A 22,954-nucleotide genomic window follows, 5' to 3' on the forward strand; every position below is an offset into this window, starting at 1 on the left:
GACCGAGTAGACGCTTCCGTTTATTGGGGTGTTTTGCGGGACCAGGATCTCTCCTAAGTCAGAGGTATCCATATCCTCACCACCAGCGGAGTCGGAATCAGTCTCAGGCCAGGTTTTTGTTAGGAGGCGTGCTGCATTTGTCTCAAGGTTCCAAATGCCCCGCGTTGATTCCCTACTCACATAGGTTCCACTGTCTGCTTGTATAATGATCGGGGTCAGATTAACACAATGTTTGGAGGGCCTAAGATCACTCACCCGTTCTACTGTCATTAGGTCAGGCTCAGTGACATGGAGATTTCCCTCGTGTGCCCATGCTGCCTCCATCTTCTCTGTTAACTGTAAAAAATGTTCCTTTAAGAGATCACATATCTCTTCGATTAAGATAGCTGCTTCAGGTTACATTTTAACTGGTGGTTATCCTATTGTAGGATATCGTAACCCCGGATTTCAGGGGGGGTAATGTTGCGGCAACCCCAGACCTACGCTCCAAATCCTTTACAGGCACTTCTGCTATCTCTGGACTTACTGCGTAAGTGTAGAAGTTTTCCAAGATGGCTTCAGAACTGAAGGAGAAGTGTGTCACGTAGCTGACTCAACAAACATAGGCTAAAACTTTGTCAAATTTATCCACTCTTAGAGTTTGGCTGTTAATAGTAGTAGAAAGCTGCTACAGGGTAGGAAATGTCGAGATTTTCCATAAATAACTCCTATGATTAGTGTCTGTCTCAGAGAGCTTCATTGAGACACGTCTTGCCGCATTGAGTTTAGGCTCCGCCCCCCGCCGCTTGCCTATTTATTTTGCTATTCCGTTTCGGATAGTTTTGTTTTTGGAGCTCTGGGTTATTGTAGAAACTCTTCTTAGAAAGTCGTTTCGTCACATTTTTTTGGGGGGGATTATCGTGTTTAATGGTCGCGATTGTTGGAGACTTCCGGTGGAAGCTTCTAGGTCTCTGCTCGGGGTGATGGTTCCCTCGATAACTTTGAGACAAAGTTTAAGCCTTGGAGCTTATATTTCTTTATTTGGATTATTCGCAGTTTTTTCAGCATTGCTGGAAATTTAGAATTTTATGTTTTCACCCTTGATTGGTCTGGGTATCCTAGATGACAGGCCGGACCTGTTTTGGGTACTAGTTAAGTCTGCTCTTTCTTTCTACACAAGAGGAGTTATTTCTAGTTTCCAGTCCAGGCAGAGCAGGTCCATCTATCCTAGATGAGAGGCAGGACCTGTTTTAAGTACTATCTTGGATGGGCGCTGGTTGTTGGATCATATTGGCTCCAGGGGTCCTAGAGGCCGGAGCTAGGCTTCACATTCTGTTTCTCTGGACAAGTTTTTACTCTCTTGAGTTTGTCTTTCGGCAGAGAAAGGATAGTTTTGTGGAGTCATTGTCCCGGTACCTATCGCACAGTGGGAATATTTTTGTTCCACTGTTGGTGCATGGGCCAATAGGGGAGGGACCTCCCGTTCTATTGGGTTTTATAATTCGGAAGCAGAGCTTATTAGATATCCTTTTTGAGGAAAATTAATAGGTTCTTTCTACCTTTAGTTCAGGAAGAATAATATCTTGACTGTTCATCCTTTTTGAGCAAATCCTGTTCTTAGGGACCGTATCTTCCCGGGTCTTGGCGGTTCTGGTTTTTACCATAGTCTGCTAGTACACTTTTAGGGACTTTCTCTTGTCTTTTTCGATCCTCAGAGTTGGACCTAGACCTGAGTTTTTGGTGTAGGCACCAGGGTGGTCCCTTGGTTGCTGATTTGATCCTACAGACAGGAAGTTTTTCCTTAGATCTTGCGAGGTTAGAGTTTACCTCATCAGGTTTTGCCCTCCATTCCCCCTTCTGGCCTTCGTTGGCACTGTGGTGGAGGGTGAGGTATTTTTTTAATCTATCTTACATGGAATACAGGTTGAGGGAGTCGATTTCCAGTGTTCTATCCAGATCTCCCTGTCCTGAGGGATTTTTCTCTTTCTCTCCCGGGGCGATTTTGACTTTGTCACTTCCCTGTCAGTGGGGAGAGTATGTCCTATGGGGGTCCGTGGATCAGGAGTTTCCTTCCGATTATTCCTAAGTTTTTTTTCTCAGCCGAGCATTCTGCTCTGAGAATTTGGTTCTCTGGGTTCCTACCAGTTGGGACCTCTCAGTGGGTAGTGAGTTCCTCCTTCGTAGATGTGAGGGTCTCGAGTTTGGTGGTGGGCAGAGGCCCACTACAGATCATTGTCAGCGATCCACTCTATGATCGTGCCCTTCGGGATCGGTTGTTCTCTGCAATCATTCCTTTAAACTGACTATCCAAAGGATTTAGAATGTTTGTATCTGAATGGGGATGCCGATCGAGATTCTCAGGGCGTCCGTACCTATCCCTTTTTTCTTTTCCCTTAAGAGTTCATGGGCAGGGATCTTCAGACAGAGCTAATAGATCCTTAACAGTGCTTTGAGGGTCTATTTTAACCTTCTTCCTTTCGGCCAAGTCACTCTTTGTCGAGGATGGCCCGATCCTAGCAGGAGCAGGCATCAGGGAGACTGATTGCTCTGTTTATACCCACAAGTTTGTTTTTGCGGTTTAGGGGCTTCGCCACCATGGGAGTTACCTTGTTGCAGGGATCTGCTGGGTCAAGACCCTTTTGCGTCATGGGATCTTATTCCTCTGAGGCGGTTTTTGCGAGAGGTCACTTGGTCTTAGCCGAGAGAGGGTTTCTTTCTGAAAGGTTTTGGTCCTTTCCTTCAGCGCGTAGCTGGTCCCTTGTCATCTATCATAGGTGTGAAGTTCCACCCTTTGTCGGGAGGAGCTAGATCGTCTTGGCTCTCTATCGGAAGGTTTGATCCCCGGCGAGATCCACTCAGCCTTTCATCCTTCCGAGGTCGATAAAAATGAGAAGCACCTTGAGACCTTTACGTGTGATTATACGTGCTTTATAAGTACCCAATACATACATACATACATACATACAGATGTGCTACATTGTGTACTCTTTAAAATGCAGTACGTACTCCTTAAAGGGACAGTATACTCTGAAATTGATCTGTCAAAATTACATGTGCAACATGTATTTAACATAAGTTTCATTCATCAAAGTGTAAAACAAAAGTTTTTATCCTATATATTTTATCGTCAAACTTTTACCCCTTGTGTATTCACTGTCATTATTTCATATTTCAAGAATTAGCAATTAATGAAATAAATGTGATAGGCAGAGCGGTGAACTCAAAGTTCATTAATTATATAGAAGGATATGTTCCCTCCTGAGGCGTTGTTCAACAAACGATGTCTTCAGATTCGTCCTCATATAAAATGTTAGAAGAAAAAACACACCATTGTGTAACTCTGTAACCCACTTGGAACGTATGGTAGAAAATAGACAAATGGTTACTCACATTTAGTAGAGCCACTCCAGGCTCAGGTTGATGCGCACACCTAATTTATACTGGTAGGCAAACAGTATCCCACACGCAGATAGTAAAAAATAATATTTATTAAAAACTTATAAAAACGTCACAAATGCAGTATTGATAACAAAAGATATAAGGAGGGTGGTGCATATAAAACATACACCACACTCCTAGGGGGCGCTAACAATAAGCAGCAAACAGTAAGCAGATATATACAGATAATTAAGAGAATATACAATAAACCTAGCACACTTATATCAGATTATTAGAGATGATATGCTCACAAGTGGACCCAGATGATATTAGTATAATCAAATAACAAAAATGTCCACACAAAGAATAATCCAAAAGAAAGAAGGCAGCTCTCTGTCATAGGACGGTCATCCTGGTGTGGCGTGATCTATAAGAGAAAGAAGCACAGAGGCGCCAACATGGCCTAGTAACGTCACGGCAGTCAGATACAAAACATCAGCAGGATAGGAAATATACTCACAAGCGTAGCGCACCCAAATGGTGCTATTGTGGCAGCCTGGAACATCAAACAGTGGTCCAGCTCACTGGTGTCTCCAGCCAGATAGAGATGATCCTTGGCGAGGGCCTATCCTATGATGCCTATAAGGGCAAAAAAGGCACACACATAGCCCAGTAACGTTTGTACACCAGATATAAAAGGATTCAAGGTTGTACTTACAGGAAACAAAGCACCACCAGGTGCAATATCAGCAGTACTGGGACCTCTCAGCCGCCCAGTGGACTGTGGAATCCAATTTGCAGGATGCAGAAAATCACCACTTTGGAAGATAGAACTAGCACACACACTCTGCCCCCAAACAGGAGCAGAATAATTGTGATAAAGCAAGTGTATATTTAAAAACTTTTATTTTAAAAACAGCAACATGTTTCTCAGCCACCACAGGCTGTTTCCTCAGGCTATGTTAAAATGTTAACAACACTTGCTTTATAAAGACAATAGAACACATAAAACTAAATCTGATAGGCTAATTAATTTCTAAAGTGTGAACACCTGTTGCACAGGTCAGCAGTTGGTAGGCATGGAAACCTCTATATACAAAGCTCTCATATGTAACACAAACCATTTTGAGCAAATCCCAAATAAGAATAGATATCTCTGTATTAACCTCCATACCATTGCCATACCCAAAATAGACAATAGCAATAACCTTGTAACCCTTCAAATTAGGATTAAAAAATAAAAAATGGAAAACAGTAATATAACAATCACAATAAAAACATTTGTTATACACCTCAAAATAAAATAATCAAAATATGTACAACAATATAATATACCCCCATAAAAAACATAAGCAGGATACATGTATTTTAATAGTCTCTATTCTACATATAATCACATAATATGCCTGACCACATGTATGTTTTATATCACAATAGATCTATATTTTTCCTTTAGTATTATAGACCTTAATTGGTATTATATCTACATTGTACCCTCCTTTGAAGTGTGACATTTATTTCTCTGCCCTAACAAAAAAGCTCTCATATGTAACACAAACCATTTTGAGCAAATCTCAAATAAGAATAACCTATAACAAGTAATTAATACTAGATGTGTCAACATGAATATATAAATACATTTACTATGAGAGAATCTCAAAAAAAAAAATAATAATAATAAAAAAAAAAAAAAAAAAAAATTGCCACAATGACTAACTAATGTTAAACCCTATCTGTGATATCATATATGCAAAATGTATGTACCTATATTTAATATAAATGTACTAGCAAGATATTTATAATATATAATAAAAATGATAAGCCAAGAATAAAGTGTGGAATGTAATCAAAACCTAAAGCTATATCTAAATGACGTGCAGAAAGTATATAATAAATATGTGTAATCATTGGTCCAACATAAAGATACCCTTGTATCCTATAAATAAATCATCTGATCATGGTAATCTTATAAGTAATAATAATATTAAAGTGCTATACCGCTAATGTAAGTAGAAAAAAAAAAAAAATTGTTACACATGGCGAAATACTAAACAACCACTGTGTAGGATAATGCAACAACAATCAGCAACCCCTATCTATGTGTGATGTGATATTGGTGTGAAAAAGTGTCAATGTGACCTAGCCTAATAGAGGCCAACAAAAGGCCAAAAAAAAAAAATAATAAATAAAAAAATTACACAATGACTAACTAATGTTAAACCCTATCTGTGACATCATATATGCAAAATGTATGTACCTATATTTAATATAAATGTACTAACAAAATATTTGTAATATATAATAAAAATGATAAGCCAAGAATAAAGTGTGGAATGTAATCAAAATCTAAAGCTATATCTAAATGACGTGCAGAAGTATATATATATAGATATGTGTAATCATTGGTCCAACATAAAGATACCCTTGTATCCTATAAATAAGTCATCTGATCATGGTAATCTTATAAGTAATAATAATAATATTAAAGTGCTATACCGCTAATGTAAGAAAAAAATATATAATAAAAAAAAATTAAAAAAAAAAAATTGTTACACATGGCGAAATACTAAACAACCACTGTGTAGGATAATGCAAAAACAATCAGCAACCCCTATCTATGTGTGATGTGATATTGGTGTGAAAAAGTGTCGATGTGACCTAGCCTAATAGAGGCCAAAAAAAAAAAAAAAATATTGGTATTCAGAATGCTGCCATATCAAGGTTCTCATTGAGCCCATCTGGTTGGAGAGTACCTAATCTTTTAATCCCCAATGTCTCTCTTCTCCTAAGGGTCATTAGAGCATTGGGACAAGATTTTGAAATCATTTCAATAGGTGTTATTTTGATAGGGTTCTTATCTTTTTTGTGATGAGATAAACAATGTCTGGAGACTGCTGACCTGTGCAACAGGTGTTCACACTTTAGAAATTAATTAGCCTATCAGATTTAGTTTTATGTGTTCTATTGTCTTTATAAAGCAAGTGTTGTTAACATTTTAACATAGCCTGAGGAAACAGCCTGTGGTGGCTGAGAAACATGTTGCTGTTTTTAAAATAAAAGTTTTTAAATATACACTTGCTTTATCACAATTATTCTGCTCCTGTTTGGGGGCAGAGTGTGTGTGCTAGTTCTATCTTCCAAAGTGGTGATTTTCTGCATCCTGCAAATTGGATTCCACAGTCCACTGGGCGGCTGAGAGGTCCCAGTACTGCTGATATTGCACCTGGTGGTGCTTTGTTTCCTGTAAGTACAACCTTGAATCCTTTTATATCTGGTGTACAAACGTTACTGGGCTATGTGTGTGCCTTTTTTGCCCTTATAGGCATCATAGGATAGGCCCTCGCCAAGGATCATCTCTATCTGGCTGGAGACACCAGTGAGCTGGACCACTGTTTGATGTTCCAGGCTGCCACAATAGCACCATTTGGGTGCGCTACGCTTGTGAGTATATTTCCTATCCTGCTGATGTTTTGTATCTGACTGCCGTGACGTTACTAGGCCATGTTGGCGCCTCTGTGCTTCTTTCTCTTACAAATGCAGTATTGGCACCATGCAATGAGGATAGCTGAGTGATAATATGATTGTTAACACTCAAAGGAGAAAACCTAGACGCTGGATTGATGTGGATAGAGAGCAGAAACTTAACCGCTGACCAAACACAAGCTCATCACAGCACGGAATTGCTCCACCTCTGGCGACACAAGCAGATGACAGACGTATGGGTGAGATAAAAGAGTCTATAAGTTCCGATGTACGTTTCGCTTTGCAGCTTTTTCAAGGAATGGAGTGCGCATGTCCACAGAGTCCTTTAAACCCCGGCTAACCATCAAACTGGAAGTGGTAAGTGTGTAATCCACCATTTTGAAAAAGGGCAAATTGCCCATATGTTTCGAGGTCAGATGTGGTGATACACAAAACTTTTTGGGACGGATGGAGATGAAATGGATCCATATTATGTATAGTTTCATATCCAACGGACTTAATAAGGATTTTGAAGTGCATCATTTTTTATAATATTTATATGTAGAATAAGTGTATATTGATTTAATTATAGTGATGATAAGGGACACTTGTATGGTACAATGACTCCTATGGGATCATAGGTGCACTCATCTGCATTTGTCAAAGTATCATAACGATATTACTATGAAATATGTGTTAATAATAACATGCTACGATGTAACTTTAGTCATAATTTGTTTCCAATGGTCTGACAATTTGTTTACATTGTTTGGATGATATGCCAATTGTAACCACCATTTGTTACTCTGTTCTTAACTTTTTTTATGCATATATGGGCTTTACTGTGCATCTGACCTCGAAACATATGGGCAATTTGCCCTTTTTCAAAATGGTGGATTACACACTTACCACTTCCGGTTTGATGGTTAGCCGGGGTTTAAATGACTCTGTGGACATGCGCACTCCATTCCTTGAAAAATCTGCAAAGCGAAACGTACGTTGGAACTTATAGACTCTTTTATCTCACCTATACGTCTGTCATCTGCTTGTGTCGCCAGAGGTGGAGCAATTCCGTGCTGTGATGAGCTTGTGTTTGGTCAGCGGTTCAGTTTCTGCTCTCTATCCACATCCATCCAGCGTCTAGGTTTTCTCCTTTGAGTGTTAACGATCATATTATCACTCAGCTATCCTCATTGCATAGAGCCAATACTGCATTTGTGACGTTTTTATAAGTTTCTAATAAATATTATCTTTTACTATCTGCGTGTGGGATACTGTTTGCCTACCAGTATAAAGTAGGTGTGTGCATCAACCTGAGCCTGGAGTGGCTCTACTAAATGTGAGTAACCATTTGTCTATTTTCTACCATATGTTCCAAGTGGGTTACAGAGTTACACTATGGTGTGTTTTTCCTTCTATCATTTTATGTGAGGACGAATCTGAAGACATTGTTTGTTGAACATCGTTTGTTGAACAACGCCTCAAGAGGGAACATATCCTTCTATATAATTAATTAACTTTGAGTTCACCGCTCTGCCTATCACATTTATTTCATTCTTTGTTACTTTGTGATTGAGTTGTACATTTATTGTAAGAATTAGCAATTAACCTATAGTGGTGATATCTGTCGCGCTATGTACCTGCTATGCGAACGCGCGCATGATGACATCATCTGCTTCTGGTTTCCTCTATTCCTAGTTATGCGCATGCCCAAAATCATAAGTTCACGGCAAGCGATCGATGCTTCCAAGCGTGAGCGAGCTTCAGTGGGAGGAAAATTGGGCATCACATCATTTGCATGTGGGAAGTACAGAGTCAGTTGGAGAACGGACGTCGAGTAACGGTTAGGCTGCAATAATTATAAGTTCATAAAACATGTTAGAATTATTTTTATTGCAAAATGAACAATGCGGTTCTAATGTAAGGATAATAGAGGAGGTTAGCGTTAGCTTTTACAACGTATGAATTTACTGACCCTTTAAGGGATTTCCTTTATAATAGGGCGGTGTTACGAGATTTTTTTAGTTTTTTTTTCTCCCTAAGATTGTTATATTTATATGTCTTATTCCTTTTCTAAAGGAAAATGGTCTTTTCCCTTTCGGGAAATCTTGCCTTGATGTTGCTTTCAGCTACCTTAGAATAGACAGTTTGTTGTCTGTTGTATATTTGTATCTGGAAAGTGGAAGGGTTTGGAGGTTTTAGTTGACTTCCTTATTGTTAGTGGAGGTGTATTTTTCACTTGACCTAGGAGTCAACGGTACACTAGTCTCCTCAGGGGTTTATGGCTCAGTTCAAAAGCAGTGACGCCTTCTTGGGTCTCTGGCATAAGATCTCTAGGGTTCTGATTATTGGTCGGCTGCTTGGTCCTCCCAGCATTCTTTTTGCTTCTGTTGAAGCAGCCTTATGGGAGAATGGGTTTGTAGCAGGCTGTGGTTCCCTCAGATTTGGGCTGCCTTTTCTGTTTCCCCTCCTGTTAGCATTCAGTGTCCTCTGTAGCTTGGGTATAATTTCCCATAAGTAATGAATGCAGCTGTGGTCTCTCCCTGTATTAAGAAGGAAAACATAAATTATGACTTACCAGATAATTTCCTTTCCTTCTGTACAGGGAGAGTCCACAGCTCCCGCCCGTGTTCTCCGTTGGGCGGCCTTGTTCCCTTGGCAGAATGACTGGGGGATGAGGGGAGTGGGGGAGGTATTTAAGCCTTTGGCTGGGGTGTCTTTGCCTCCTCCTGGTGGCCAGGTTCAGTATTCCTACAAGTACCGAATGCAGCTGTGCACTCTCCCTGTACAGATGGAAAGGAAATTATCTGGTAAGAATAATTTATGTTTTTTGTCTTTCATGATTCAGATAGAACACAATTTTAGGCAACTTTCTAATTTACTCCTATTATCATTTTTTTCTTCATTCTCTTGGTATCTTTATTTGAAAAAGAAGGCATCTAAGCTAAGGAACCAGCCATCTTTCTGTTCAGAACCCGCCTGGACAGCACTTGTTTAATGGTGGGTGCATTTAGCCAGCAATCATCAAGCACCACCCAGGTTGTGAAACAAAAATGGTCTGACTTCTAAACTTACATTCTTGCTTTTCAAATAAAAATGGCGAGCAGCTAATAAAGTAAGTAATTGGAAACACATAAGGGAAAAACAATTTTATAGTGTACTGTCTCTTTAATGCATCACATCCAGCCCAGTAAGTACAGATTAATACTGGTTGGTTTTCTTTAAAGGGACATGAAACACAACATTTTCTTTCATGATTTAGATACAGCATACAATTGTAAACACCTTTCCAATTTATTTCTATGTATGTATGTATTGGGTACTTGTAAAGTGCGGCTAATCATCCGTAAGGGTCTCAAGGCACTGCTCATTTTATTGACCTCGGAAGGATGAAAGGCTGAGTGGACCTCGCCCGGGATCGAACCTGCAACCCTTGGGTTGCTACAGAGCTCAGCCACAGTGTCTTAGCTTGCTGAGCTATTATATTATCTAATTTGCTTTGTTCCCTTGGTATTCTTTGTTAAAAAGCATAAGAAAGAAAAGCAAAATCATCTAGCTGCTGATTGGTGACTGCACATATAGGCCTCTTGTCATTGGTTCACAAGAGTTAACAAAAAAAGTACATTTCATGTTATAGTTTAAATATAAATTGAGAGTAAAAATATTATCTAACTCATGTATAATAATGATATATTAGTAAAGAGAACTTTACAGCTTTTTTTCTAATTTACTCCAATTATCAATTTTTCTTTATTCACTTGCTATCTTTATTTAAAAAGCAGGAATGTAAAACTTAGGAGCTGGCCCATTTTTGCTTCAGCGCCTGGGTAGCTCTTACTGATTGGTGGCTAAATCTAGCCAACAATAAGCAAGCACTATCCAGGGTGCTGAACCTAAAATGGGCCGGCTCTTAAAGGGACATGAGACCCAAATATTTTCTTTCATGATTATGAAAGAGCATGTGATTTTAAACAACTTTCCAATTTACTTATATTATTTAATTTGCTTCCTTCTCTTGTTATCCTTTGCTGAAAGGTTTATCTAGGTAAGCTCAGGAGCAGCATAGAACCTAGGTTCTATCTGCTGATTGGTGGCTGCATATATATATATATATATATATATATATATATATATATATATATATATATAAATATACTGATTGTAATTGGCTCACCCATGTGTTCAGTTACAAACCAGTAGTGCATTGCTGCTCCTTCAACAAATGATAATAAAAGAATGAAGACAATTTGATAATGTAAGTAAACTGGAAAGTTGTTTAAAATTGTATGTTCTACCTAAATCATGAATGGCAATGGATACCAAGAGAACGAAGAAAAAATAATAGTGGGAGTAAATTAGAAAGTTGCTTAAAATTGCTGCTCTGATTCATGAAAGTAAAATTGGTTTTAGTTTAAGGCGTGATTCGTTTTTTGAACGGTAAAAACAGAAACATAGAACATAAATAAAAATGAAAATTAGAATAGAACCACATAGTCTGAATTTCAAATAAGTAATAGATCTTTTTTATGACAAATTTCAGATATGTTCTACATCGCCCTGTATCATGTGACAGCCATCAGCCAATCACAAAAAATCATAAAGTGTGCGTAGAAAAAGATTGTGCACATTTGGAAGTTGTTTACAATTGAGTGTTCTATCTGAATCTTGTTTAATTTTGACTTTAGTGGTCCTTTAACCCTTTTCTTCAAACCGTTCCCTGTGTTCTTTAGTGAATATGCTGCATATGATAATGCAGAAACTACAGAAGGCTTTTACTGAATTGTGTTAACCTGTTGTGTCTCAATCTGTCCTTTTTTTCTTAATTTTTTCTTTGTAGTACTGCGCAGAATTAAGGTAACCTTCCTAGATACCATAATTCGTATTGAGAATACACCGGAAGAATCTTCTACTCGAACGGCACTTGAAATCCACATCAAAAGGTTAGATATTGGTAAAAATCAATCATGTTGGTAGTGGATTGTTTTCTCTTGTATTCTTCATGACATAGAGGAGCATAATCAACAAATGAAAACAAATTAAAAATTGCCAAAAATTCTGTTAAAAATTTGGATTTATTTCAATTAGCGGTTTATAAGTACTATGTATATCAATTCTAGTCCATAAGGCATTTTTTCCCTGAGAAGTTAGGTTTTTCCTGGCACATTGTTATAGATTAGTCGTATCTATTTAGCTTTCTTCCTTCATAATGTTAAAGGGCTATAAAAGTGTAAAAAGATATATACGCTAATGCAGGGCTTGACAAATTAGTTCAGAATCTAGGAGCCAGCCTATAAATTGAGGAGCCAGAAACTTTTTGACATCCCTTTGAAATATATTATAGTATATTCATTGACAGACATGAATGTCACTCACATACATATGTGTCTGTATGATATACACATAAATAATATAATACAATAAAAGTTGGATATGTATTTTACTGCTCCGAGGGCTTTAATGCATCTAGAAGCACCAAACAAGCTAAATTTTAGGTGTGGCTGGTGACAACCGGCGGGAGTGGAAGGGACCAGGTAGCCAGTGCCTAATTTTAAGGTGCCAGTAGCTCACTGGCTCCTGGGTTTGTCAAACCCTGCTCTGTTGTGTTATGGCATTTTATTATTGCTGCATTACTTGCATACAACTGATAGTTAAAGACATAGTTAAAATCAGCTCCAAAGCAACAATGCACTACTGGGAGCTAGCTGAACACATCTAGTGAGCCAATGACACAAGGCATATGTGCTTAGCTATCAACCAGCAGCTAGCTTCCAGTTGCTGTTCCTGAACCTACCTTGGTATGCCTTTCAACAAATGACATCAATAGAATGGACGTTTTATAATAGAAGGAAACTGAAAAAGTCTCCTAAAATTACACTCTCTATTTGGACCAAGAAAGTTAAACTTTCACTTTAATGTCCCTTTAAACCCCAGTAGCCTTATTAGTAGCCTTATTATAAGAACATTGCATGTCTGCACAAATGACCATCTCTATACTTCCAGTAAGGCATAAATACATGTATCATACATACAAATATCATGTGAGCTGAGCCCTTATAGGCCACCAAGGTATCTGAAGTCCTATGCCAAACGTTTCATGGCAGCTCGGGTGATTTTATGCTTTTTTTCTAACCTATTACAATCTATTGGAAATACTATAACCTCTCAAACAGAGAAATCTAGTTAAACGCACACTGCAGGGCCATACTCCAGTATGCCATACCTTAGAACTTCTATGTTCATTATGGACCTGCTGCAGTCATCTTTGTTTTCTTTTGGCTAAGTGTTTAAAGTGATGGTAAACTAAGACCAGTTCAAACATGCGATCGTATGTAAAATAAAAAAGGTGACTTTTTCATTCATGAAAATGCTGCAATCGCTCGGTATTTGTAGATATTTAATATTAAAATGCTTCAATTTCACATTCCTTCCCCCGCCCGTACAACCGCCGCCATTGATTTTCTAAGTCCCGTTTTTTAAAGACCAATGACAGCCCAGGCAGTCGGCGACACTGATAGAAGCAAACATGCCCTACGTTATGTAAGCAAATGCGTTACATGTTGGCTCGCTGACTGACAGTCCTGTAGCACGCCGTTGTATTGCATACGGAATTCCATGCATGCGCAGAGCGAAGGATGAAGACTAAGATGCCCATATAATGACGTAGTGAGTGGGTGGTTCCGCTCTCTACGTCGGCTAAAGAACGGGACCAGGAAGTAATGCTGGTGACGGAGCAAGGAGTGATAACGCTCTGTAAGTACAATATAGATTTATTGTTAAGCGTTTGTGATTCAAACATTAAAAATATATGGCGATTTAGGTTAGACCGACTGGAGGAATAATTATTGAGTTTTAAATTACAATAAATTTACCATCACTTTAATATAGAATCATCCTCAACATTGCAGTGTCTTACGCAACCAATTTTAGATCACATAGTGTCTAACGCCTGTCGCATCATTAGTGGGGCAAACCTCTTTATTTATATTGCGCTGCTTCTGGTTTTCCATTATCTCACAGTCTAGTCCCCTGATTTCCCCCCCCCATCTGTAGAACAAATCTAATTTTATGTTCTACCTTCTTGTATACTTAAAAACATTCTTTTGATTTAAAAGTATCTCTTTTCAATACCTCTGTAAATCTCACTGGCTGTCTATTCCACTATTCCAGACTAGATTACTGTGATGAAGCTGTTAGAGACTGTGCTCACACTATCCCGGTGGACATCCATCAACCTCCAGCCTTCATTCAGAAAATCCTACAACTCAGTGGTGTCTCGCTTCGCTATGAAGAATTCAACACAAGAATGCAGAGCCCTTCTCCTAGTCCCGCCCCTGAGGTACCAGAACATGATTAACCATCAAGTTATATGGTTAGAGGTGCTGGGAGTCTGTGGGTATGGAGGGAATACTGAATGTGGAACATACAATCTGATTGGTAAAAGAAAGAGGGCAACAGATGAAGGTTTAGAATTTGGATGCTGTGCAAATGATTAATGAGAGCAATATATGACTTACGTTGTAGATCTGTTTTATTGGATTTGAGAGAAGTGTAATAACCCTCACTCAGAAATGGGAGTAAAGGGTTTATAATTTAATCTTGTTTTGTGTGGTCCTGTAAAAGAGCGAGGAATGTTACGGTTTTGTTTGTGTGATTCTGCAATGGGAGTTGAGGGCATGTAACTATATTCTGTCTGTCTAACTCTCTGTAGAGGGAGGTGAGGGCATGTAACTATATTCTGTCTAACTCTCTGTAGAGGGAGGTGAGGGCATGTAACTATATTATGTCTAACTCTCTTTAGAGGGAGGTGAGGGCATGTAACTATATTCTGTCTTTTTAACTCTCTGTAGAGGGAGGTGAGGGCATGTAACTCACTGTATTACTCTTTGTGGAAGGTGTTACTCTATTCTCATTTTGTGACACTGTAGTGGAGGAGGGGCATGTAACTTCTCATTGTGTGACACTAGTGGAGGGGGGCATGTAACTATTCTCATTGTGTGACACTGTAGTGGAGGAGGGGCGTGTAACTATTCTCATTGTGTGACACTATAGTGGAGGAGGGGCATGTAACTTGACAATGTGTGGCACTGTAGTGGAGGAGGGGCATGTAACTATTGACAATGTGTGACACTAGTGGAAGGGGGGCATGTAACTATTCTCATTGTGTGACAATGTAGTGGAGTAGGGCTTGTAAATCTATTGTCATTATGTGACACTGTAATGGAGGAGAGGCAGGAAACTGATCTCATTGTGTGACACTAATGGAGGAGGGCATGTAACTATTCTCTGTGTGACACTGTAGTGGAGGAGGGGCATGCAACTCTATTCTCTTTGACACTAGTGGAGGAGGGTCATGTAACTCTATTCTCATTGTGTGACACTGTAGTGGAGGAGGGGCATGTAACTCTATTCTGATTGTGTGACACTAGTGGAGGAGGGGCATGTAACTATTCTCATTGTGTGACACTGTAGTGGAGGAGGAGCATGTAACTATTCTCATTGTGTGACACTGTAGCAGGGGAAGGGTATGTAACTATTCTCATTGTGTAACACTGTTGCAGGGGAAGGGTATGTAACTATTCTCATTGTGTGACACTGTAGTGGAGGGGGACCATGTAACTCTATTCCCTTTATGTGACACTCTAGCAGGGGAAGGGTGTGTAACTATTCTCATTGTGTGACACTGTAGTTGAGGAAGGGCATGCAACTGTTCTCATTGTGTGACACTGTAGTAGGGGAGGGGCATGCAACTATTCTCATTGTGTGACACTGTAACAGGGGAAGGGTATGTAACTTCTCATTGTGTGACACTGTAGTTGTGGGGGGCATGTAACTCAATTCCCATTATGTGACACTCTAGCAGGGGAAGGGTGTGTAACTATTCTCATTGTGTCACACTGTAGTGGAGGAGGGCTATGTAGTTCAGTTCTCATTGTGTGACACTGTAGTGGAGGAGGGGCATGTAGCTCTATTCTTTGTGTGTCATTGTAGTGGAGGAGGGGTATGTAACATAGTAGATAAGGTTGAAAAAAGGCCGAAGTCCATCGAGTTCAACCTCAACCCCACTAAAAGGTGACCCATTTAATACAAGCAATCATATCCATGATTTTTTTTTATACAGAAATGTATCCAGACTATTTTAAATGTATCTAGGGTATTGGCATTCACTACCTCCTTTGGTAATGAGTTCCACAATTTTATTGCTCTTACAGTGAAAAAACATTTCCTTTGCAGGAGATTAAATCTCCTTTCCTCCAACCTTAAATTGTGACCTCTTGTCAGAAACAATTTTCTTTAAATAAACAGAGCTTCTGTCATCTCTGTATATGGGCCTTGAATATATTTATATAAAGTAATCATGTCACCTCTCAAGTGCTTTTTTTCTAAAGAAAACAGACCCAGTTTGGCTAGCCTCTCCTCATACGTTAAATTCTCCATTCCCCTTATTAGCTTTGTGGCCCTTCTCTAAACTTTTTCTAGTTCTGCAATATCTTTTTTTGCGATCGTTCCCCAGAACTGCACTCCATACTCAAGGTGAGGTCTTTCCAGGGCTTTATATAGTGACAGAATTATGTTTCCTCCCTTGAATCAATGTCTCTTTTAATACATGCCAGTATCTTATTAGTCTTTGAAGCCGCTGTCCTGCATTGTGTAACCATCTTTAGCTTGTTATCTATTACTACTCCCAAATCCCTTTCCTCCTGTGTTTGGCTAAGTCTTGTCCCATTTAAAAAAAACGTTGCCTGCTTATTTTTACTTCCAAAATGTAGAACCTTGCATTTTCCCGTATTAAATCTCACTTTCCATTTACCTGCCCATACTTCTAATTTTTGCAGATCCCTTTGTAATGAATGGATCATCTGCAAAAATAGAGAGATGTCGCTATTTAATCCTTGCTCCAAGTCATTCATAAAAATATTAAAAAGAACAGGGCCCAGTACTGATCCCTGGGGGACTCCACTGATTACCTTTGTCCAATCTGAGTATGAACCATTTACTACTACTCGTTGCTCCCTATCTTTTAACCAGTTATTTATCCATGAGCTAACATTTTCAGCTATTCCCAGTCCCTTCATTTTGTCCATTAATCTCTCATGTGGCACTGTATCAAATGCCTTTGCAAAATCTAAGTATATCACATCAACTGTTTCCCCTTTATCTATATTTGTACTTACTTCCTCATATAATCTAATTGGATTAGTTTGACATGATCTATTTCTCCTAAAACCATGCTGATTAGAACTCATAATCTTGTTTACACGAATATGCTCATCAGTATTATCCCTTATAATCCCTTCAAATATCTTTCCCACTATTGATGTCAGACTAACTGGTCTATAGCTTCCTGGATCATCCCTGCTTCCCTTTTTAAAGATTGGCACCACATCAGCTTTACGCCAATCCTGGGTTACTATGCCTGAGGATAATGAAGAGTAGAGGTTTGTCTATAACAGTGCTAAATTCCCTTAACACCCTTGGGTGTATTCCATCTGGGCCTGGAGTTTTATTTAGCTCTATTCTTTGTGTGGCATTGTAGTAGAGAAGGGGCATGTAACTATGTTCTCATTGTGTGCACTGGAGGAGGGGCATGTAACGTTCTCATTGTGTGACATTGCACTGCAGGAGGGGCATGCAACTATGCTCTCATTGTGTGACTGCACTGGAGGAGGGGCATGTAACTCTATTCTGGCTGCCTCTTTTATGGGAGGGAATGGAACTGTTCTGTCTGTTAAACTGTAGTAAAGGAGGATCATGTAACTGATTTTGTATGAGTGTCTGTAGTTTTATGGAAACCAAAAAAGAGCTGGAAGCAGCCGCTTATATAAAACGTAGCATTTATTTAGTCAATAAGTAAAAGTCCATGGAGGAACAAAGATACACTAAGAAAAAATAGTATACGCGTTTCGGCTAAACGCTGTACTCACTACTGTAGTTTTATGACCACGTTATTCTCTCTACCTTAAGTATTTATAAAGAAAAATAAGATTGTTGTTTTAAATCCCTTTAATCTTCTTTTTTATTACTTTTTGTAACCAATTTTAGCAGGATGCCCTTTTGTCTTCCCGACATACCGACCCTGAATCCATATCGAGCCCAGGAGCTCCCAGCCGGCCTGCGGAGCCCACCACAGTCCCCGTCCCCACCCTTGAAATCGGTAGCTGCTCTGGATGTACGGAGATGACTATCAAGCTGAAACAGAATGACATGTTTCCAGGACCAAAGGTGACAGAATAACATTACTGGGGGGATCACAGTGCTGCCAGTTATTAATAATGTACAGGATCTAAACGAACCATGTATAAAACAGGTTGTATATGCAAGGGTGGGATGTGGACTAAAAATTAGATAACATCTCTAATAATATGTTTGGAGGACTTACAAATAGGGCATTACTAGAGGGCCCACCACATCAATGGAGAACAACATAAAGCTTTAAAATAATTTCTTGTGCATTTTAAAGGTACAGTAAAGGGAAAATTAAACACTCATGATTTAGATAGAGCATACAATTGTAAACAACTCTCCTATTTACTTTTATTCTCAATTTTTGTTTGTTCTCATGGTATCCTTTGCTGAAGAATAATTCTAGATAGGCTGATAGGAGGTTAGGAGCGTCCATGTGTCTTTAGCAGTCTATGACAGCAGTGTTGGCAACTATATATAACATTGCATTTGTTGCAAACAGTGCTACCAGATAGCGAAAGACGCGTGCATGCTCCGGAGCTCACCAAGGATTACTCTTTAACTAAGGATACCAAGAGAACAAATCACATTTTATAATCAAAGTAAAATGGAAATTTCTTTCCTATGACATTGAGAATCCACAACGTCATTCCAATTACTAGTAGGATAGTCAACTGCCGGCCACCAGGAGGAGGCAAAGAGCCTTACCCATAACCCCCAGTCATTCTCTTTCCCTCTGTCAGTGGAGGTTGTGCGAAGTTGGTGTCTGAAGATTTTAATCCTTTTATTGGGTACTTTTCCCTGCAAGCAAGGATTAGGGTCTAGCTGTGTCCATGTCAATCTCTTGAGTAAGAGTAGTGGTGGCTTTTAGCAGTTAAAATGCGACGAAGAAGTCTTTGCTTTACTTTTAACATTTTGCTACCCCTTTGTAGAAAGCCAGAGTTAGTTGCTCTGTTCTTTCTTTTCCTACAGGTCTGACAGGGAGTGAAGCGCCTTCCACTCCTAAGGATCAGTATCTATCATGCAATTTGATCTAAGGTAAGTGCCTTTGCCCTCTAGGTACAGAAGGATAGCAGCACTTAAGAGGTTAATCCTCATTTTCAGATCATTCCTTTGGGACTTAATACTCCTTATTAATTAAGGATTCATATTGAGGACATGGCACTTGGGTATTTTTACTCAAATATGGGGAGTTTACTTGGCCAGGGGATTTCATGGGTTAATGGTAAAATAATACTTTATTGGTTCCCTACTATATAATTATGCTTCTAGGTTCAGAGGCTTAAAAAAAATTATATCTTTTCATATGACAACACTGAAGAAATGACACTTTGCTACAATGTAAAGTAGTGAGTGTACAGTCTGTATAACAGTGTATATTTCCTTTCCCCTCAAAATAACTCAACACAGCCATTAATGTCTAAACCGTTGGCAACAAAAGTGAGTACACCCCTAAGTGGAAATGTTCAAATTGGGCACAATAATCCATTTTTCCTCCCCGTTGTCATGTGACTCGTTAGTGTTACAAGGTCTCAGGTGTGAATGGGGAGCAGGTGTGTTAAATTTGGTGTTATCGCTCTCACACTCTCTCATACTGGTCACTGGAAGTTCAACATGGCACCTCATGGCAAAGAACTCTTTGAGGATCTGAAAAAAAAGGAATTGTTGCTCTACATAAAGATAGCATAGGCTATAAGAAGATTGCCAAGACCCTGAAACTGAGCTGCAGCATGGTGGGCAAGACCATACAGCGGTTTCACAGGACAGGTTCCACTCAGAACAGGCCTCGTCATGGTCGACCAAAGAAGTTGAGTGCACGTGCTCAGCGTCATATCTAGAGGTTGTCTTTGGGAAATAGACATATGAGTGCTGCCAGCATTGCTGCAGAGATTGAAGGGGTGGGGGGAGTCAGCCTGTCAGTGCTCAAACCATACGCCGCACACTGCATCAAATTGGTCTGCATTGCTGTCGTCCCAGAAGGAAGCCTTTTCTAAAGATGATGCACAAGAAAGCCTGCAAACAGTTTGCTGAAGACAAGCAGACTAAGGACATGGATTACTGGAACCATGTCCTGTGGTCCGATGTGATCAAGATAAACGTATTTGGTTCAGATGGTGTCAAGCGTGTGTGGCGGCAACTAGGTGAGGAGTACAAAGACAAGTGTTTCTTGCCTACAGTCAAGCATGGTGGTGGGAGTGTCATGGTCTGGGCCTGCATGAGTGCTGCCGGCACTGGGGAGCTCCAATTCATTTAGGGAACCATGAATGCCAGCATGTACTGTGACATACTGAAGCAGAGCATGATCCCCTCCCTTCGGAGACTGGGCGGCAGGGCAGTATTCCAACATAACGACCCCCAAACACACCTCCAAGACGACCACTGTCTTGCTAAAGAAGCTGAGGATAAAGGTGATGGACTGGCCAAGCATGTCTCCAGACCTAAACCCTATTGAGCATCTGTGGGGCATCCTCAAACGGAAGGTAGGGGAGCTCAAGGTCTCTAACATCCACTAGCTCCGTGATGTCATCATGGAGGAGTGGAAGAGGACTCCATTGGCAACCTGTGAAGCTCTGGTGAACTCCATGCCCAAGAGGGTTAAGGCAGTGCTGGAAAATAATGGTGGCCACACAAAATATTGACACTTTGGGCCCAATTTGGACATTTCCACTTAGGGGTGTAATGACTTTTGTTAGCAACGGTTTAGACATTAATGGTTGTGTGTTGAGTTATTTTGAGGGGACAGCAAATTACACTGTTATACAGGCTGTACACTCACTACTTTAGTGTTAAACAGAAGGGTAAAATGTTTCTTGCGCTGCTAGTTAGAATAGGTAGGCCTAATCTCCTGTGATATTCCCCCTTAGGATATCAATATTAAGTAAACCAGAAAAAGAAAGAGTGATAGGAGACAGAGCGCAAAAATGCTTAAACCTTTTAAATATAGACCTCTATTAGAGGGATATGCTCAATAGCAATGTTTATTTAATACTAAAGCGGGCTTTAGGGTAATCTTGCCAAGACTAATAAAGAATATAGCTAGAAAGATATTTTTGTATCTTATACAGATGACAGAATAAAATATATAAAGAAGAACAATTGCAAATGGCAGAATAAAAATGAAAATGAATTTATTATGTTAAAACATTTAAAATTCTAAATCAATAGCAACTAAATATTTATAAATATAGGGGCAGAGCAAGGGTCGGCCAACCCTGTTAATTAAGAATATTGGGGTACCCTGTTAAAAAGTGAGAGAAAGAAAAGCTTTCTAATGATCAGTAGCAGATATTGTGTGCGTGGTCCCAGTGCAGTAATATACCCTTGTGGGAATCTGATTGGAGGATATAAATCAGTCTTTTTCTTAATATCAATCTTCTATAACTTGGAGTATTTGTTCAATGCAATAAAAGTTATCTTCTTTTTGTGATGGTAATAGTCTTTGGTGTGAGAGATATACAAGTTGGTACTTACTGTCTGCCTAGAGCTTACCCTGCAGACCGGTCCTGGAGCCTATCCGTCGTGTTCCTTGTAACTCCTGTTGATGTGTTACAGGTCTTTGTTCCAAAAATGATCCTTCTTTGCCGTTCCTTGGCTCTGCGGTCCTGCGTGTGCTCACTGAGGTCAGAGCTTTCAGAGCGTAAGAAGCTGTCAATTGTAGCATTTCTCACGCTGATTCCTGTTGTCTCTGGTTCTCCGTGGTGTGCTGTCGGGTGGTTAGGTGGTGATTAGCAGTTAGAGCTACGCGTTTCAGCTGTTAGGTCGGCCGTGCATGAGGAGGAGCAGCACCTCTTCATGCACGGCCGACCTAAATTGGATAAAGTTTATGATTCCCCATCTTCCGAAGAGGTTTTTCTTGTCCCAGGGAAGATTTCTGAAATTCTTGCTCTGGAATGGGATAAGCCAGGGGTTCCTTTTTCCCCTTCCCCTGTTTTTAAGAAGATGTTTTCTGTTGCTGACTCTATACATGACTCATGGCGCACTGTTCCTAAAGTAGAAGGAGCTATTTCTACTCTTGCTAAGAGAACTACCATTCCTATAGAGGATAGTTGCTCTTTTAAGGACCCAATGGACAAGAAGCTAGAGGCTTACTTAAAAAAAGATGTATATCCATCAAGGTTTACAGTGGCAACCAGCAGCGAGTATTGCTACTGTTGCGGGAGCTGCATCTTATTGGTGCAATGCATTGTCTGATCTTATTACAGAGGAAACTACAGTAGAAGAGATCCAAGATAGGATCAAAGCTCTTAAATTGGCCAATACCTTTATCTGTGATGCCAAAATGCAGATAATTCGTCTGGGAGCTAAGATGTCTAGCTTCACAGTACTAGCCCGCAGGGCTCTGTGGTTCTAATCTTGGTCGGCTGATGTCTTCTAAGACCAAGCTTTTGGCTTTTCCTTACAAAACTCTGTTTGGATCTGGTCTGGCGGAGATCATTTCAGAGATTACAGGTGGAAAGGGATCTTTCCTACCTCAGGACAAGAAAAATAGCCTCCTCTTCCTTTTCAAAACCTGATGAACCTAGATCCTCTTGGAAATCCAACCAGCCCTGGAACAAGGGTAAACAAAACAAGAAGCCTTCTGCTGACTCTAAATCAGCATTAAGGTTCCGCTCCCGATTCCAGTGGGGGGGCAGGCTTTCTCTTTTTCGTCAAGCCTGGATACACGATGGCCTAGACCCTTGGACGGTGGACGTGGTATCCCAGGGTTACAGAATGTCTTGCCCTCCAAGGGGCAGATTTCTCCTGTCAAGACTATCCTCAAACCAAATAAAGAAGGAGGCCTTCTTAAACTGTGTAAAAGACCTATACTCTCTGGGAGTTATTGTTCCCATACTTCTAACAGAACAGGGTCTAGTATTCTATTCAAATTTATTTGTGGTTTCCAAAAAGGAGGGAACTTTTCGTCCCATTCTAGAGCTCAAGTGTCTCAACAAATTCTTCAGGGTTCCATCCT

General features: G+C 39.8%; 1 protein-coding gene across 1 annotated transcript in view; it reads left to right on the plus strand.

The window, feature by feature from the left end:
* The window catches only part of LOC128643966 (autophagy-related protein 2 homolog A-like), a gene marked incomplete at its 3' end in the record, with an annotated part of 148,128 nt that overhangs the window by 51,129 nt on the left and 74,045 nt on the right, over positions 1-22,954 (plus strand). The window contains exons 4-6 of the mRNA XM_053696731.1: positions 11,657-11,759; positions 13,987-14,155; positions 17,860-18,039. Coding sequence (XP_053552706.1) covers positions 11,657-11,759; positions 13,987-14,155; positions 17,860-18,039 — 452 coding nt within the window. The remainder of the gene's footprint in view (positions 1-11,656; positions 11,760-13,986; positions 14,156-17,859; positions 18,040-22,954) is intronic.

This window comes from Bombina bombina, unplaced genomic scaffold (assembly GCF_027579735.1).
Source record: "Bombina bombina isolate aBomBom1 unplaced genomic scaffold, aBomBom1.pri scaffold_679, whole genome shotgun sequence".
Classification (NCBI taxonomy): Eukaryota; Metazoa; Chordata; class Amphibia; order Anura; family Bombinatoridae; genus Bombina; species Bombina bombina.